Source organism: Xiphophorus hellerii, chromosome 19 (assembly GCF_003331165.1).
Source record: "Xiphophorus hellerii strain 12219 chromosome 19, Xiphophorus_hellerii-4.1, whole genome shotgun sequence".
In the NCBI taxonomy this organism is placed as follows: Eukaryota; Metazoa; Chordata; class Actinopteri; order Cyprinodontiformes; family Poeciliidae; genus Xiphophorus; species Xiphophorus hellerii.
Genome location: NC_045690.1, coordinates 18,477,088 through 18,495,145, shown reverse-complemented (window position 1 = coordinate 18,495,145; position 18,058 = coordinate 18,477,088). Strand labels below are relative to the sequence as shown.

General features: G+C 39.4%; 1 protein-coding gene across 2 annotated transcripts in view; it reads left to right on the top strand.

Annotated features, from left to right (window-relative positions):
- LOC116709045 (nardilysin-like) overlaps positions 1-18,058 on the top strand; it is a 36,132-nt gene continuing 18,074 nt past the window's right edge. The window contains exons 1-13 of one of the 2 annotated variants that reach the window (XM_032547297.1): positions 1-59; positions 466-786; positions 3,043-3,295; positions 6,157-6,238; positions 9,345-9,498; positions 10,387-10,460; positions 10,646-10,741; positions 10,922-11,044; positions 13,313-13,370; positions 14,875-14,948; positions 15,137-15,206; positions 15,430-15,507; positions 17,679-17,799. In XM_032547297.1, coding sequence (XP_032403188.1) covers positions 611-786; positions 3,043-3,295; positions 6,157-6,238; positions 9,345-9,498; positions 10,387-10,460; positions 10,646-10,741; positions 10,922-11,044; positions 13,313-13,370; positions 14,875-14,948; positions 15,137-15,206; positions 15,430-15,507; positions 17,679-17,799 — 1,359 coding nt within the window. In that variant the 5' untranslated portion in view covers positions 1-59; positions 466-610. The other variant, XM_032547296.1, reaches the window with a different exon arrangement.

Sequence of the window (18,058 nt, the reverse complement as noted above, 5' to 3'; positions counted from 1 at the left end):
CTTGTTGAGGAAAGCGGAATTGACATGATGCGGACGTCCTGCTAACAGCAAGGAGGAAGGTATGGATACATGATGAACACGCCGGCGTTAAAAGTTATTTCTACTGACCAACAGTTCTCCAAGGCGGCTGTCACACCCGTCTGACTTTCAACCCTGAGCAGAGGCGCTGCTTTTTATACACTAAGCTACGTCTCCTCCTCGGTATTGAGTGTTTTTGGGGCGCAGAGGTGTGGGGTTTGTTTCAGGGCGGTTGGGTTTTAGCTGACACCAAATTGAAAGGGGCGAAAGCCCCAGACAGCCGTTGTGAATAGCTGCATTGTGCTGGTAGGTTAGGCTTTGTGTGTGTGTGTGTGACAGCCCAGGTTCACACCTTTATCCCTAATGTCATATATGTATATATATATATATAAAGTCCCGTTACATGATTTTGTTTACAATATTTCTGTTTGTTTTTGTTGCCCGAAGGGTCTTCATCATTGCCCTGTTCTGGCTGACACGGCGTGTCGCCGCGTTAACGACTAAATTCCCAGTGACGGCGAGCTGTCCTGTTGTTTGCAGCCGAGCTCTGCTGTCAGTCCGCTGTGCCAAAGCCTCGTCACCTCTGCCGAGGATGCCGCAAACAAACAAGTCCGGTAACACCCCGGCGGCGGACTCTCCGGGCTCGGTCCAGGCGGAGGCCCCGGCTTCCCGTGAGGAGAGCCGGGCTGCGGCGGATGATGGGGGAGGAGAGGACAATGTTGGAGACCGTGAGATCATCAAGTCACCCAGCGACCCGAAGCAGTACAGGTACAAAGCTCTTTCTGGGTGTTTTCGTTGGTGAACTGCGGCTTTTCCTGTTGTGAGGAAAGACCAACACTTAATACAGCTGAGCAGTGAGAAGCACATTGGTCTGAAAAGTGTGGCATGCACTTAAATTCAGCCCCCTCTGAGGTGATGCTGCTCAGAAGCATGTTTTACTTTTATTTGTAAGACGTCTTTCTTCCAGCTTTGCAAATCCAAAGACTGGTGTTTTCACACCTTACTGACTGCTAGATTTGGTTCTTTTGGGCACCAAAATTGCAAAATTTGTTACATTTACAGCTTCACACTCACTGCACCGTGTCACATGATTCAAACCCTTTGAAATACTTGGTTTGCATCATGTGGTGCCCCTGCCCACATGATGCAACCTGCCTGTGATGGGACCACGAACCACTGAAGGAAACAACATGAAAACCTCCAAAGAAGACGCAGAGCGTGACTTCCTTCTTCGCAAGATGTAAACAAAAATGGAGTAGTGTCAGATTTTAGTGCTTGTAGGATTTCTTTTTTGCCTTTGGCGAAGGACCACAAGCCATTTCTCCCTCCAGCGTGTAACTCTCGTGTTTGTTTCAGTTCTATTCACCCAGGATGCCCCGCGGTGTAGTCCGCTTCCTGCTTTTGGAGCAATCTCCTGTCTGCTTGGCATTCACATATTCATTCAAAACGCGCCGGAGTTCATGTCAACCAAACCTAGACTTAGGTTTTTAGGCGGACCAGAGTTCTCTTTTTGGTCCACATCAGAGTTAGTACCAGTTCCATTAAAGCGAACCAATCAGGACTGGTGTGAATGCACCCTAAGACTCAATTCGGTCAATTGGATTTAGGTCTGGCATTTGACTGCTCCATTCAACCACATGGAAGGTAAACGTTCAACCTAATCGCAAGTCTTTTGCAGCCTCTAGCATGTTTTTAAATTTTTTTTCCCTGCATTGATCAATGTTTAGCCCCATTAATCGTCCTATGAATTACCGGCTTCCCTGCCCCTGTTAAAGAAAAGCAACACACAGCATGAAACTGTATTCCAAATGTTTTACAACTGGGATGTAAAACATCTTCAGGTTGATGTTTGTTGTCAGTCTTTCTTTACATACAACGTTTGGCATGTAATCCCCACTGTGGGATGTCTTTCAACAAGCTCTAACTTGGATTTCTTCTTTTTTTCAACGATGGTGTTATTTTTGCCAATCTCCCATAAAGGGAGCAACTAAAATTGATCCCGTCAACAGAATCCCCTGTCTGAGCTGTAGATCCTTCAGCGTTACCATGGACCTTCTGGTTACTTCTCTGAGTAATGCTCTCCTGTCAGTTCAGAAGGACATCCATGTCTCATTAAGTTTGAAGTTGTGCCATCCTCTTCTGTTCGATCCATCTTTTTCAAATGACGGACCAAACAGTGCTCTGCGGGGTATTGCTTTAAAACCCGAACCCTGCTTTAAACTTCCCCACAACTTTCTGCCCAACCTGTCTGCTGTGTTCACTAATGCTCTCCAGCAAACCGAAACAGCTGTGGTTATTCTGAGATTAAATTACACACCAATGGATTTTAGTTACCGAATATAAGACTTCTGAAAGTATTTGGTGGCATTTTATGTAGGGCTGAAAATGTATGTGATCATTCAACCTTTTCCTTCTATTTCACAAAGATCCTCAAATCCTCATTGACAGGACATGCAAATAAGCGAAAGAAGATTTGGTTTGGGCTCAGCTGACTGAATTTATCGCCCCATGGCAGTAGTCTTCCCTGGGCAGCGAGCCATAAAGCCCTAACCAAACACTGCCTCTGGGTAAAGCTCCTATGGTTTTAGTTTGTTCCCAGTCACAGTGTTTAATTTAATTTCATATTCACTGAAATCTATCAAGAAGAGCTATTTTCTTGGTCCATAAATGTGAAAGTAGAGATAAAATGACCTAGATCTACTAACCCCAATCCACAAATGATATTGAGCTTCTTCTCCAGCTGGATCAGTGCATTGTTATTATTGCACTCTGATGATCTGATTTCATGCTTTAAGCACACATCGGTGCCCCGGGCCGCCGCGGTGCGTAGTCAGAAAATGTGCTGTGGAAAAAGAAGCACAGAACAAGCCTCAGAGGGTTCGAGATGGAGCCTTCAAAGTAATACATGATTTAACAGCCCGCTAAAAATCGGACAAGATAAAGAAGAACGTCGATGAAACTTGCGACGTTGGAGTTCGCCAAAGGTGGTTGTGTGGTTTTTACCTTAAGTTTTATACTTCTCAGGTACATCGTTTTAGACAATGGCCTCGCAGCTCTGCTCATCTCTGACTACAGTGGGCCAGTGCTATCAGAACATGACGACTTAGACAAAGAAGAAGAGGGGGAAGATGATGACGACGAAGAAGAAGAAGAAGATGAGGAGGAGGAAGATGAAGAGGAAGAGGAGGACCACCAGCACGAGGATGAGGCTGATGTGGATGAAGGCAGGGAAGACAAGAAAAGGGCTAAAAAGAAGAGAGGAAGTGCAGACAAACAGGTACCACACTGGTGTTTTACTGAAAAGCCTCTATTAGACTTTAGCAGGCTGTACAAACGCTCAACATCCATTGAGTTTTCCTTTAAAGGCATATATGTAAAAAATATATATAAAATATATATAAAAAATTATGTAAAAAAACAAAAAAAATGTGAAAGAGAAAGGATGAGTACAAGTCAGCAGAGAAGACAACCGAAAGTTTCAGAAGAGTGACAAAGTTACGCTCGTAACGCCAAACTTAGTTCATTAATGTGGAATAAAATATGAACCCAAAACTAAAGTAATGTTGCAAAAGTCTGCAGTTTGAATTCAGTTTCACGAAGTTCAGGTATGTATGGTAGCATTTCCAGTAATTACAATAAAGTCTGAGCAGATGTCCAAATGCAACAGTTTGTATATCTAGCAAACCAACATCCCCTTGAGGGCCTTAAAAGCAACCTGCCACTATCTTAGTGCGGCTGAAATTTACCGCAGTGGCAAATGACCAGTTGTGACAAAACTCAGAAAGCTCTCAAATAAACACAAATTATTCTCCTTTTCTGACCAGCTTTGTTAGACAGTTGTGCATGTCTACATGTTCCCTGATGTGACTCTATGTTACCAAGCCATCCAGTAGTTGTGCAGTTCTCAGTTCCTTCACCTAATTAATTTGCATTTATTCGTGGGAGATTAGTTGTTCAGATGACACACCATCATCCATGTACAGTACAAGGATACCAGGCTTTTTACTGATAAAGTTACTTATCTGCTGCTTCACAAAAAAACAATAGAAAGGCTGATTATGATTTATTCATGTTCTATGTTTTTAGTATTCATAGATTTTTATGCCTCTAAAATTTGTTTGCCATTTAAAAATATTTATTCCACATAAAATTAGGAACAAACTGGAGCTTATTTGACTGCTGATAAATGAAACTTTTGGTGCCATTTTTGGTGTAGACCTAGTAAGTTTGCATGTTGCTCAACTTGTCAGCAGCTTTCAGCTCCTTTCTTGTTGTCTCTCAAAGTTCAAAGTATTTCTTTAAATTCCCACAGAGGGTCCAACAAAGTGAAACTTCCTAATGCATAATTCAACAAGTCCATTTAGGTACTTGTTTGAAAAACAACAGCCAACTCTTCCAGGGCGAAATTGCTCTGAACAGTGAAACAATGAAACAAAAGAACATTGAAAATGTGGTCAAAGCTCTAAAGACACAGATTTCAATATTGTTTTGCAGATTCCAAAAAAAAACCCTGAACCTTTAGTTTCTCTTTTTTTTCACCTGACAGCCATACCTGAGACCAGTTCTGTTTCCTCTCAGACCCAACACTGCTTCCTAACTACTAATTAGAGGAAACTACATTTTTGAATTAATTGAAGTTGCTTATCTAGAACATTGGATGAATTTTTACCAGACCAAAAAATAAATAAATAAAAAAACTGCACTTTTGGTCTCTACCCTTAAACCATGAATATAAATTGCCATATTACTGTATTTCTTAACTTAGAGGTAAAGTCAGACATTCGGTTTATCCGTAAAATGTGACAAAAATAACAAGTTTGCAGAGAACCTCTTGTAAGAATTTTAACATGCTCTGTTTTGGCTGGCATGATGATGCAATATGCGAGAAATATGTTTTGGGTTTTATTTCTTTTGGACCTGAACTTGTAAGTGTTTTTCGTTTTTTTCTATTTTTCTTACTTTACTGAAAGAATCGTGTACAGGAATTGGGTACACACGTTTTATTTTTATTTTTGAGGATTTTCCCTAGTGCACATTGTGTAAATTACACATCAGTACTTGCACTCTAATATTTGAATTAATGTCTTTTAGGAAATTACAGACAGACCACCACTTTCAAACATTCATCCGGTTAGAGTGCCCAAATTGCTTTATCCCTGCAATCTAACCAGATGCATTACTTCTTTAGATGACATTTGGCTTTTCTATTGCAGCTGCAAATTTTAGTCAAACATCAAGGTTTTGAGAAGGAACTTCTCTCTTGCTGATGTTAAACTAACTTCACTGTTTTGTGTTCAAGCACAACAGTGATCCCAAAGACACATTAGAAGTGAGTTTGGCTGGCTTACATCGTTAGAGGTGACGTTTAAGGCTAGCCGACAAGAAAGTTGGGCTTCTGTTTCTGATAGAGGGTTTTTTAAAAAAATATGAAGTCAAAGTTATACCAAAAGCTTGTTGATGTTTACCTGAAGCCTGTGGTCAAGTTGGAGCCTGCAAACGAATAAGTAATTAAATATTAATGGGCTGTGTGCTGTGAAAGAAAGTCATTCCTTTCCACTGTCACCTCATGCTTGCTCAGGGTGGATCCCTGCAAAGTCAGACAATATCTTGGCTTCCTTATACAGTTTCACCAACTGGCATTATGAACTAAATTTGACTGCTTTGTTCTATAACTTGGGTCAAATGGGAATGGATGTCGATGAATTTGACCTATTTTTAAGATCGGAAAGTGTTGGTTTTACTTCCTTTACATTTTTATGGACATGAATTGGATCACTTTGTTTTGTAAAGTGCTTTGAGCTGCATGGAAATACAAAGAACTGAATAATGAATCCTCTGGAAAAAAAACAGTTCAAATGCATAATACAACAAAAGTGAACATGCCATCTGATGCATTATGAATTCCTGCATTGAAACCGCATGTAACCAACATGGGATCACTCAATGAGAAAATAAAATGAATGTATGCTATGATACATAGCAGCAAATGATGTGACGACATTCTTTTCCCCTGTTCCCATTACCGTTGTGTCTCTTCTTTGTTCTTCTCTCCAAATGCATTGCTTGTAGTTATTTAACAGCTGCACTACTCTGACAATCAGGACAAGTCTCAAAGATGATTTGATTTCTGTGTTTAAGTCTGCCGCGGCTCTGTGTGTCGGCGTGGGCAGCTTCAGCGACCCCAGCGACCTCCCAGGCCTCGCTCACTTTCTGGAGCACAGTGAGTAATTAACGCCGGAGAGTCCAGTCGAGTTTCTTCTTTTCAGTGCCTTGATACAAAACCGAGACAGGGCAATTAAGGGCTGATTCGGTGTGAAAAAGGTAAGTTAGAACAGTGGATTCTGTACATTTCATCCACATCACCGAACGGAATGTTTCAAACCAAAGAATTTTTGGGTTTGTTGTATGAGAAAAGCTCTTAACTGAATGAGGTTATCGTGAGATTTAGTCAATTAATCCAAATTGTGGAAGAAAGGAGTCTCAGTGCTTCCTACCTTCCTTCATTTATTTATTTATTTTTTTTTTTAAACCTTTTTCTTTGAAGTGAAAGGTAACCCTGTCATATATTTATTTTCTGCTGCTACATTCAAAGCATTTTTATTTTTATAGATATGCTTTGAATATAGAGACTGGAGTGTTATCGTCCTGTGCGTACAGTTTTACTTTTGAGGCTTTTTTTCTGTGTGTGTGTGTGTGTGTGTGTTTTTTTTTTATTGAGTTATTATCTAGTTTAAATAATCCATCTTTAGAACACATCTGTAGGGCCTGGCACGGCTAACCAGCGTCAGATCCTTGTGTAAAATGTCAACTCTTCTTTGCTGAATGATCGCCCTCAGGGCTTTTCCTTCCTATGTTTCTCCAGCCTCAGTAGAACGGGTGACGAGGTTGTGGGAAGATAGCGCAGCTAACCGTGCCTTAGGAAGATAGGAGGCTAAATTTTCTATTAATATATTCTACCTTCGCTCTTTTAATGTTGCCACTGATCCCAATGTTTTAATGCTCTCCAAATAGGTTTTTGTTTCTTTGTTGTGCGTGCCTTGTTTTCTTGTTTTGTCACGTTTAAGATCAGTTAACAGGATGTGACAGCTCTCAGAATAACCCTCTCCTGAGGCCATGGTCATCCAGTGTGTGGAATGGGGCAAAGGGCATAAAATTTTCTTTTAGGCTTTTTTTTGACCCACTTTTTTCCTCTGCTTTTATTTCCATTCAACTCATTACCTGCAAAAAAACCCATCTAATACATGAGGTATAAAATATAATAAACTATTTTAGAAAAAGTCAAAAATCATCAGTAAGGGTTGGATTTACATTAAGCATTGTTGTTGGCTGTCGAGACTTATGGTGACTTTTTAATGAATTCACACCAAGTAGAAATTTTTAATGTTTTGTCATATCACAAGCATACTCTTCAGTTGATTGGATAAGATGTAACATGATCTAGAAAGATGTTTTAAAAGCTTTGATGGGTACATCTGAAACGTGTGGTATTCATGTGTATGATTCCCCCAGAGTCAAAACTTTGTAAAATCTAATTTGCTACAATTACAGCTGCCAAACCTTTTGCACTCCTGTCAGCTTTGCACATCTAGAAGGTGATATTCTTAACTTCCATTTTTGCAGAATAGCTCAAGCTTTAACAGGCTGGACAGTAAGCCATGTGTTCAGTAAGTTCTTAAGTAAATTTAGGTCTGGACTAGAGGTGGACAATATGGACTCTTATCACAATATTTTGTGGTGCTACTGTAATAACAACAACAAAATAAATGATAGACTATTTATTGCTGCTTTTTTTGGGTAGCTAAAAAAGGAACAATATTCAAGAACACAAATACTGTTCTTGAAAAACATTCCCATATAAAATAAGCTTCTTTAGGATGGCAGTTATTAAAAAAATTGTGATTTATAACACTAAACTGCACAAATTGCTCATTCTTTCTAATTTACTAGCATTTATTGATGTTTTTGTGAAACAAACAGCAGAGAAAATTATAAAAAAATAAATTTTCTGACAGTATTGTCAGTTTTGCTTTTTTATTTGATGTCATTAATTGAGATTTATTGAGACAATGAAAAATCTAAATTCTTATCATGATGAAAAGTTTTTCACAGCAAACGATAATCGATCCGAAAGTATCTGGCAAAATGTCCAGCCCTCATCTGGACTTTGACTTTTTAAAAGATTTGGATCTATTGTTGGTCGCAGCACATGCCAAATGCATTGTCGTAGTTTGTAGTATTGCTACTTTGACCATAAATTCTAACATTTATCTACTTCTTATTTCACAAACTGCCCCTTGTATTCTGCAGTGGGTGAACAAAGCCCAGTAACTTGGGTGAGGTTTCCAGCCTCGGAAACCTCAGCACACCTCCTTCTGTCTGAACGCCTCATAATGCTGTCCTTCCTCAGCCTGTCAGTTTAGGTTCAGCACACATCGGAGGTCATGGTGGCCTCGACCACACATACTAAACAGCTGGTTATCTGATGGACAAAGGTGGTGAATAATTGTGAAGTGGAGGGAAAACGATACCTGGTTCTTAAATGTTTTTACATGTAAACGCCTAAAAATTGCGGCACCTCCTTTTACTCTCATAGCCCTCAGTAAAATCCACTATATTCAAGTTCCTTTAGAAGTCACCTTGTAGGCTGGCAGATTGTCTGATTAATCCTCTCTTTGCCCTGCCAATTTTGGTTCACAGCTAAGTCTCTTGGAACATTTGTCACACACTTTCCATTTTTGGACAGTGGACTGAACATTACACTGTGAGATTTAGGAGATGATCTCAAAACCTTAAAATTACGGCCAATTCTGCAGTGTCGTCCATATAATAAGTCAATGATTTACCGCTAATCATTTGATTTACTTGGACTTTGGGTAATGTAGACGATAGTATCCTGCTTTTAATTGTGCAAGAGCAGGACAAGTCGGGAGAAAAAAGCTGGTGCAGCTCAGACTGCCACACATCTTTAGGATTGCTGCTATCAGCAGAGATAGCTGAACATTGTTCTTAGGTCATTAGTCATAAAGGAAACCCATGCTTATTTTTAAAGTTTGTCATCTGTACTGTCAACAAATGCTCAAAGCTTTGCTTAGAGCCGTGTGAAGAGAGATAAAGCTATCATTTTCTGAAATGCGTTGTCAGGCTGTATCTGTTCTTGGCTCATTGTCCAGGCAAACAAGAGGACCCATAAATAAAATACACATTTTTCAGAAAGCTGCTGTGATGGATTTTTCATTTATGCTCTTTTATTTATTTATTCATTCATTGATGTACAGTCACTTTACGCTTCTCCTCCCGTCACATCTGATTTCCTTGTTGTATTCCAGTGGTGTTCATGGGCAGCGAGAAGTACCCGTCAGAAAACGGCTTTGATGCGTTCCTCAAGAAGCACGGTGGGAGCGACAACGCCTCCACCGACTGCGAAAGGACCATCTTCCAATTTGACGTCCAGAGAAAAAGCTTCAAAGAAGCCCTTGACAGGTTTGGAAACGAGAGATTTCCTTTGTCTTTGTGTGTTTTTTTTCTTTTTTTTTGCTGCTGTCACCCTTCACAGGCGAACTTATTGAGAGCTATTGCTTGACTGACGGATAAACAGAAAAGAGAGAAACAGAACAGGAGAAGATAAGTCAAAGAGGCCATTTCTGCTTGATTTTAGTAATCCGTTGTAATGACATGTGGCTATCCATGTCCAGCTGTTAAAGGGTATACAATCTGTTTGTGTCTTGCACACTTTGGATGATGTTTAGGAAGTTATTTTCTTCCCAAATATGTGCAAGCCTGCGTTTTCATTTTAGCTCAAGTGGTAACCTGAGCTTTAAGGAAATCTCAGGAAAACCTGGAACAAAATTTTTTGTGTTCACTTAGCAGAAGCAAAGCAAATACAGTTGCATTCTCAAAGACCAGTGCTGCTTGCAGCTCAGCGTTTTAAAAATAATCTTCTCTTATCAGACAGATTGTCTCAACTGTATTTTACATTATTTAATTGCATTTTCCCCCCTAAAATGTAAAATAAAAATTTTGTGCAGCTTTGTACAACTGGACTAATTGGTAATTTCATTTGCAAATACAATATTTAAATCCAGTCACTCATGTTCATCTTGCAGTTAAGCCCAAAATTATTCATACTTTCGATTTAAAGTGATTTTTATTAAACTGAGAAGTTTGTTTCTCTGTACCCTTCTAAATAATCTATTGAAAAGTCTTAGTTTGCATTACAGAAATCAAATGGTGTGATAATAGTTGCATGTTTCCACTGGCATTTTAACCTTTTCTCTTTGGTGATATTTACAAATTCTCCATTTCTTTTTATCTCTATGTCTTGCAAGCAAGCTGCTAATATAAAATCTGCATGCCGTTTGTTGTTCTCAGGTGGGCCCAATTCTTTATCTGCCCCCTGATGATCCGAGACGCCATCAACAGGGAGGTGGAGGCGGTTGACAGCGGTGCGTCTCTCTGCCGCTGCATTTCCCTTGCTCTGTTCTGAGATGATAAATCGTACCTCATCTATTTGGGGTTATAAACATCGCAGCTGCTCCTGTAGCTCTTTTATACTCCAACTATTGTTGTGTTTTGTTTTTTCTTTAAATCCTTTGTCTACTCCTTGTTTGTGTTTTGTTTTTCCTGTCAGAGTACCAGCTGGCTAAGCCATCCGACTCCCACAGGAAGGAGATGCTGTTCGGCAGTCTGGCCAAACCTGGACACCCTATGGGCAAGTTCTGCTGGGGTAAGTCTGGAAAAACCACCACTGGGACACTTAATACACACTGGGCCTCCTTGGAGAATGTGCAGCAATAACACACAGGTGTGGTGACTAAAATGCCAATTTTCTAGCTTCATCTCACTGCATCCAATCTTTGCTGTCCTAAAACTATCTTTGATTGTTGTTAATCCATCACGCTTCTAGGTAACGCTGAGACATTGAAGCAGGAGCCGAAGAAGAAAAAGATCAACGTGTACAAGCGTCTGTTTGCCTTCTGGAAGGAACACTACTCTGCCCACTACATGACTCTGACTGTTCAGTCAAAAGGTCGGAAAAATCAATCCCATTTATCATTCATAAACACGCATTTAGTTAAGAGAAATTAACTTGACTCTAACTTATTTCATGCGGCGAAACAAACTGATTCCTTGGGAAAAAAAGGCAATCTGCAGGTTCATAAATTAAACTGGCATTTGCACAAAAAAGGTTCCTCTTCATCCTTGTGCAGCCAGCTGGAGATAATTGCTGTCAGATAAAAATTATCCAACAGATTTTCAGGGTTTCGCTGAAAATGTCACGCAGGTAATTAAATACTTTATTCCAGTAAAATATTGACAAGTGTTGAATTTTTTTGTGCTCCGAACTATCATCCTCATTAAACCGATGAGTTAATGGTCCTCAGTATAAATATGATCCCTTCCTGTTGGGAGTCGTGTATTTTTCTCAATCTGAGGCGGCATTAGGTGAAACAAATGTGTCACAGTTGTCCTAATTAGAAAAGCAGGAGACAATGTGTTAGACAATAAAACATCTAAGAACTATCGGAACATGGTAATACAATCAAGTTCAAGTGTTTTTGAGCGACACACAATTTCTTAATTTCTTTTTTATGTTTGCTGCACAGCTAAATCCTTTTCGTTAAGGAATCAGCCTGATAACAATTTGTGTTATAGCAGTAGGGAAAACATAGTGTTTTATTCATTTTGATGATATGCAGAAGTAGGTAATAAACTTAAAACTTTATTATAAATACTACATAAACTTTATAGTGGTGATGATATGATATGACTAAACTCAGCAGCGTTTTTGGCTATAAATCGCTCACTGCATGCAGCCTAGAACCTCTTGTACTAAACCATAACCACGATTTATTGTTCTCCTCATGGAAACAATATTTAAAACAAAATTGCTCATAAAGCAAAAATTGTAACTAAGGATGGTGTGTGTAGTTTTAAAACATCACATTGTTTGTGTTGTTATCAGATTCACATGGTGTGATGAGCCTGAGGAAACAACAAGCATAGTTAGGATTTCAATATACAAATTTTAACATTTTGTAATTTCTTTTGTTTAAAGCACTTTGCTAACCAGCTCCTAGCTTGCTAATTGTACTTTTAAAACCTTTACCGCTGTTGTTGGTGGTGCTTTACTTTCTACGTCTCTCTTTTGACTGGAAATATTCCCATACAGCCAAATTTATCTTTCTTTTGAGAAAGAGAGAAAGTAATGTTTTTTTTTTTTATTTTACAACTGACTACAGTGTCATCGTCTACAACATCTCAAAGGCTTTCAAATTGCACAAATTTTATTAGGGCAATTTTTTTTTTTTTTTCACTTTTTCAAAACCTTTCTATACCTTTATTACTAAGTGTTACCTGTATAGTAAAGCATATAATATTGTTCAGCTGGGAACAATATTGTAGCTGGGACTTTGCAATAAAAGTAAAGAAGTGATACTTATTTTACTTTTTAATTAGAAGTGCACAAAACAAGTCAATTTGTAGATTTACTCCCTGAAATTAATTTTCTTTTTCGGCAGTGAGCCTAAACATTAACATGTTTTGCTCTATGGTTTATGTGGTGTAACTGAAGGTAAAAGATTTAAAGTAAGTTCAGGCTGCAAGAGAGCGAGAGAGAGCAAGACTTTCAGCTGATGATGGGAAGACTGAAAGGAGCTCAACAATGTTGTCCGTTTAATTTTTTTTTTGGGCCTATGAACTTTTGTCTGTCATAACACATGATGGATTTGCAAATTTGGCACCCTTGTAGAAATCTTAGTTAAGTTAATTTACTTTCTCTATGAAATACACAAACATTACTGCTTGCAAAAGCTAATGTATGATGCTTAAAACGGATTAAATAGCCAAGCTTCTGATAAGTTAGTCTCTCCCACTTTGCCTCTACTCTAAATACAAATAAGATTTTTCTTTTTAATGTTCTTATTTATCATAATTTAAGAGAAATTAGAATTTGCTTAAATCTGTAAAGACAGGTTGGAACCTTCAAAAATCAGTCACATAAGTCTGATGTATGTTTTATGGTTGTTTTTTATATACTGTATATGTATATTTCTCATATTTAACTGGGGTTTTTGTGATATATGTAGTCATGTGTTTCTCTATGCTTTATCAGAAACTCTTCAAAATTGTAATTTATATTTTAATATCATTGTAGTGCATTCAAAGATGGGAAAAAAAACAACAACGTAGAGTTGAGTAGTTACCAACGTATTTGACTTAAAAACCTAGAATGAAGTCACAATTATCGAGGTGATGATACTGAAATGTCTGCACCTTCACTCTGTGGGTCTCTTAGAAAAGCTGGACACTCTAGAGAAGTGGGTGAGGGAGATCTTCAGCAAGGTGCCAAACAAGTGAGTATGTGAGAAGAGGCTCTCAACAACTGAAGAGGTGCCACCATTCCATAGATCGAGCCTCGATATCCTTCTCTTAAATGTGAAGGTCGAATTGTCCTTCCCCTTTCTCTGGATTCTGTGATTAATACGTTGATCTTTATTTTCCTAATAGTCCTGAAATGGATCCATTCATGTGAGCTAAGTGTGTTCTTATGTAGCTCCAGTTCTATTTGCTTTATAAGTCATTGGCTTCCCTTTTTTTAGGGAACCAACGCACCCATCGTTGTTACATGAAAGCCACATAACCTTCGTGTTTTTAAAGGCTTTCATTTTGTCTAAACGATGACAGGATGCTGCATTTGGCTAATGAGATTTTTTTTTTCTCCAGCTCTGCTTGTAAAAACCCTTTCATGTGATTTCAACTCATCTGGCTGAACTAAACTCATTTTCATTAGGCTTGAAGACATGAAATGAAAACATTTTGGAGTTATGCTTTTGAAATAAAAGTCTCTGACATCGGTTCTGTCACATAGCTATACAAAATATTCAGCCTGTAGTTTTTCTCTGAATATAGTAAGTCTAAGTTTCTTGGTCTTTGCTACGTTTATTGGCACCCTGGCTAAAGATGTGAAAAACCTTAATATAAATTAATTTGTTGGGTTAACATAGTAAGAAGATGGCAAAATGGAGAAAATCAGACCTTTTAATTTAACTCAAATTTATTGATAAGAAATAGTTCCTTTAACAAAATAATTGTTAGTATTTCTTCCCCTGCAGTTAATAGTTGCTAAAAACATTCACATTAATGAATGCCGGTTCTGTCAACGAAACATTTCTTTTCATTTTAGGATCTTTATCCATTGAAAGATCCAACAACACCCTTTTTCAGTTTACTGGCAGAGGCCACAAGATTTATATTTAAATTCTCCTGGTTCTGTATAAAGTTTGCAGTGTCTAAAATACCTTTTCTGGAATCGGATAACCAAACGTCTGATTAGCTTGTTAGTTTTTGCTTGTAGTTGTTATGGAAACCCATAGCTGCAGTACTCTTATAGTGATCTTTTTTTATTATTATTTTTTTTTAACTTCGCTTGCCATCCTGCTTAACGTGCAAAGTGGCAACTGAAATATGAGTCCCCATCCAGCCCAGTTGCCTCTGGATATAAGAAATTGACTTCTGAGTTAAGTTATATTCACACCCCGGGGAAACAGAAAGTCGTGGATTACTAATTAGAATTTCCTTGAAACTCAGATCAACTTCAAAAGTGAAATATGAGTTAAAGGGATTATTTGAAGGTCAGTGGAGATTTGTTTTGGGGGGGAGCCAAAACATTTCTTGACCAGAATTTTATTTTTCCCCCACACTGAATGTTGGTACATTAAAGGCTCTTTTTGATATACAAGATAAGAAGTGACCCTAACAATTGATAGGCAGGGGTGCTAATAAATATGTCCAATGCTGTAGATGAATAAACGCAGCTTAACTAGTCATTATGTATTAACACTTCTCTTGTCCCGACAGCGGTCTGCCGAAGCCAGATTTCTCTAATTTGCCGGATCCTTTCGACACCCCAGCCTTCTGCAAGCTCTACAGAGGTACGGATCCGCTCGGCTGCCGACGTCTGCGCACATCTGGCAGGCTCCGGCTCAGCCTATAAATAAGTGTTGACGACTTGCGAGATTGTTAAAACAGGCTGACGGCTGACTTAATGACGGCTTTCGAACATATGCGAACCGCCGAGCCGTTAACCCGCTCAGTCTTACGGCCTGTCTCCCCTTCGCAGTCGTTCCCGTTAGGAAAGTCCACGCCTTGACCATTTCCTGGGCTCTTCCTCCTCAGGAGAAACACTACAGGTGAGTCACAGTTGATGACTGACAAAGCTTTCACCTCGTTTTAGAGAAATTGCATCAAACCTGAATCTTGTATTTTATTTTATTTTTTTCTTCACGCTGTGCCTCTTCATGTAAACACAGAATTAGACCAACCCAAACATGCCATGTGTTGCCCTGATTGTAGACAGATTGCATCAGTGTTTCTTTCTTTCTCATTTTCATGTTCTCTTGCTCTTCTTTTCAGAGTGAAGCCTCTCCACTACATCTCATGGCTGGTTGGTCATGAGGGCGCAGGAAGCATACTTTCTGTGCTGAGGAAGAAGTGAGTGTTATTGCTTTGGTCTGTTTGTTTTTGTGCTTAGAGGGCACTCCAGATCGCAATTAAAACCTCCTCAATTTGCCGGGTGTACGCAATCCCTTTCTTGCTCCCAGTGAGCTCCGAGCGTTTGAGCCCGATCCTCAAAACCATACGCGTCGGCACGGTCGCACTTGACAGCGTGATTCATGCGTTTTCATCCTAGGATGTGGCTGCACGAGAGCATTTCAGCCTCTCGTTGCTAAGTGGCAGAGTGATTTGCCAAACCTGGTGAAGTCCCACAATGCCGAGAGTCCTTTCCAATGCTCCCCTTGCCATCTGCACCACTTGGAAAGCTCCTTGATAAAATATTCCTGTTTATTCTGTGCGCGCAGTTCACTTGTTGATAAATGGTGGCAGTGAATTTTGGAGCGCACTCGCTCCGAGTTTCTTGTCAGAGCAAACCCACTGATACAGAAGAGTGGCTGAATTTAAATGAAAAGCCAAGAGGGTGGTTTTGAAATTGGGCAGATGTTGTCCCCTTGAGCGGAAACGGGGAAACGGTGATGCATCTCAATAAATTTGGAGATCAAGGAAAAGTTCATTTATTTCAAGCATTCAGTTCAAAAAGTGAAACTCATTATGTTGATTCATTATCCAACGGGTATGTTTCACTTCAAGTCAAAAAGACTTTATGTATCCCGAAAGAAAATTAAATTTTGTCGTATCATCCAAGCGACTTCAAAGAGTGGTGGATGGTGATGCTGTGGGCAGGAAGGATCTCTGGTAGCAGTCAGTCATGCAGTGAATCTGAAGAGCCCTCTGACTGAAGTCATGACATTCTAACAGCTAAACTACACGAGCAGCAGAGACACTATTCCACATTAACTTGTCCTGAATGACTCCATCAGTTGTTGGCAAGCACTGCTAATCCACCTCATTTGCTTTTGCTGCTCCTCTTTAAATTTCTGTCTGACTGCCGGACAGAGACGTTGGAGTCGAGGATATGATGCTTGCCCTTTATGCTTGATGGGAAGAGATGCTTCCTTTCTGCTTTTTAGTCCTGCACTGAAATAAATATTTAAAATACTAAATAAATCTCTTAATTTTGATGATTAGGGAATGCGACTTATAAAAAATAAAAAATTAATTGCCTAATCAGAAATTAATCTTCTGAGTTGTAATGGTTGCATGGTTTCCTTTGCCATCGATCTTCAGCTCAACTGCTGTCTTGATTCTGAAAGTCTGTCATCTTCCTCAGTTCCCCGCAGTCACATCCCGGTCATTACATCAGGGTTTTGTACGTGTCGCCAGTGAGCATCTGCCAAGCGCTACTGGAAAATTAAATCAGCAGCTCCATAATGAGGGAAGTAGGAAGTGCTCTTAAATTTCCTGACATCAGCAGATGTCACTTTTTCTTTTTCTTCCACTCAACTTTCCACTGATGAGCATAAATTGGCTGTGGAACAGCCAGCTAGTTCAACAGTGGACTTTGTGTCTTCTGGTCCTTATTGAGAGTGTCCATAGTCCTGATTGTTTTGGACGAAACCTCACCTCCAACATGACATTTTTCTTTGGTAATAATGATAGCCATCAGCTGTAGTTATCAAAATTACTATCAATAAATACTTGGAATTATGTGCTTAATAAATCTTTACCCTACATGAGTTCCCCTTTTTGAATTGGATTGAACTGAATCCTGGTTTTCACAGTCGCTCCTTTGTAACTTGTTCTTCCACGGTGTTTGACAGTTTTGTTCACTGCCAGAAAAAAAACCCAACTGTCTTTGAAAGTAAAGCTGTAATTATTTTTTCCTTTGTACTTTATTCTGTTTCCAGCTTCTTGAAATGTTGGGGTCATCGTCTCTTCGAGCTGCACTTGAACAATAACCAAGTTCTTTTTTGAAGTGCAGAAGTTGTTTTCCCCATTTTTCACTGCTAATAAAACCCTTCCACATAGGAAGGACGAACGCATAATAGGGTGACACATCAACCGCCTAAATTTTTAGATGTTTTTTATTTTTTCCCCGAGTCTCCTCACCGCTCCTCCAGGAACGCAGCCAGGAAATGTGAAGTGATATTTCTGTCACTTAACACCCCTCGCGCACATTTCAGCACTTAATTTGATTGCTGTCGGATTCCTGTTTTGCAGCCTGGCTGTGTGAGTGTGTGCCCTACATTGTGTGTGTCTCTCTGTAGGTGCTGGGCGCTGGCTTTGTACGGGGGTAACAGTGAAACCGGCTTTGACCAAAACACCACCTACTCCATCTTCTCAGTCTCCATCACCCTCACGGATGAAGGCTTCCAAAACTTCTACGAGGTAAAGAAAAATGCCCGCTGCCACACTTTTTATTAATAAGGATTATAAGGATATAAAACATTTTTCTTCAGTTATTTGCTTTTGTTGTCTGATCATCAGGTTTGTTTCTATGACACCCATATTTAGACGTTCATATTTAAACCAATGAGAGGCTGGAACATGGCCGTGCAGGCTTGTTTCCTCTTGTTTCCAAAGGTATTCTTGAGGAAGCTGTGTGCATTGTCAGTTGCTATGACAACTAACTTGTTAACCTCAGTCA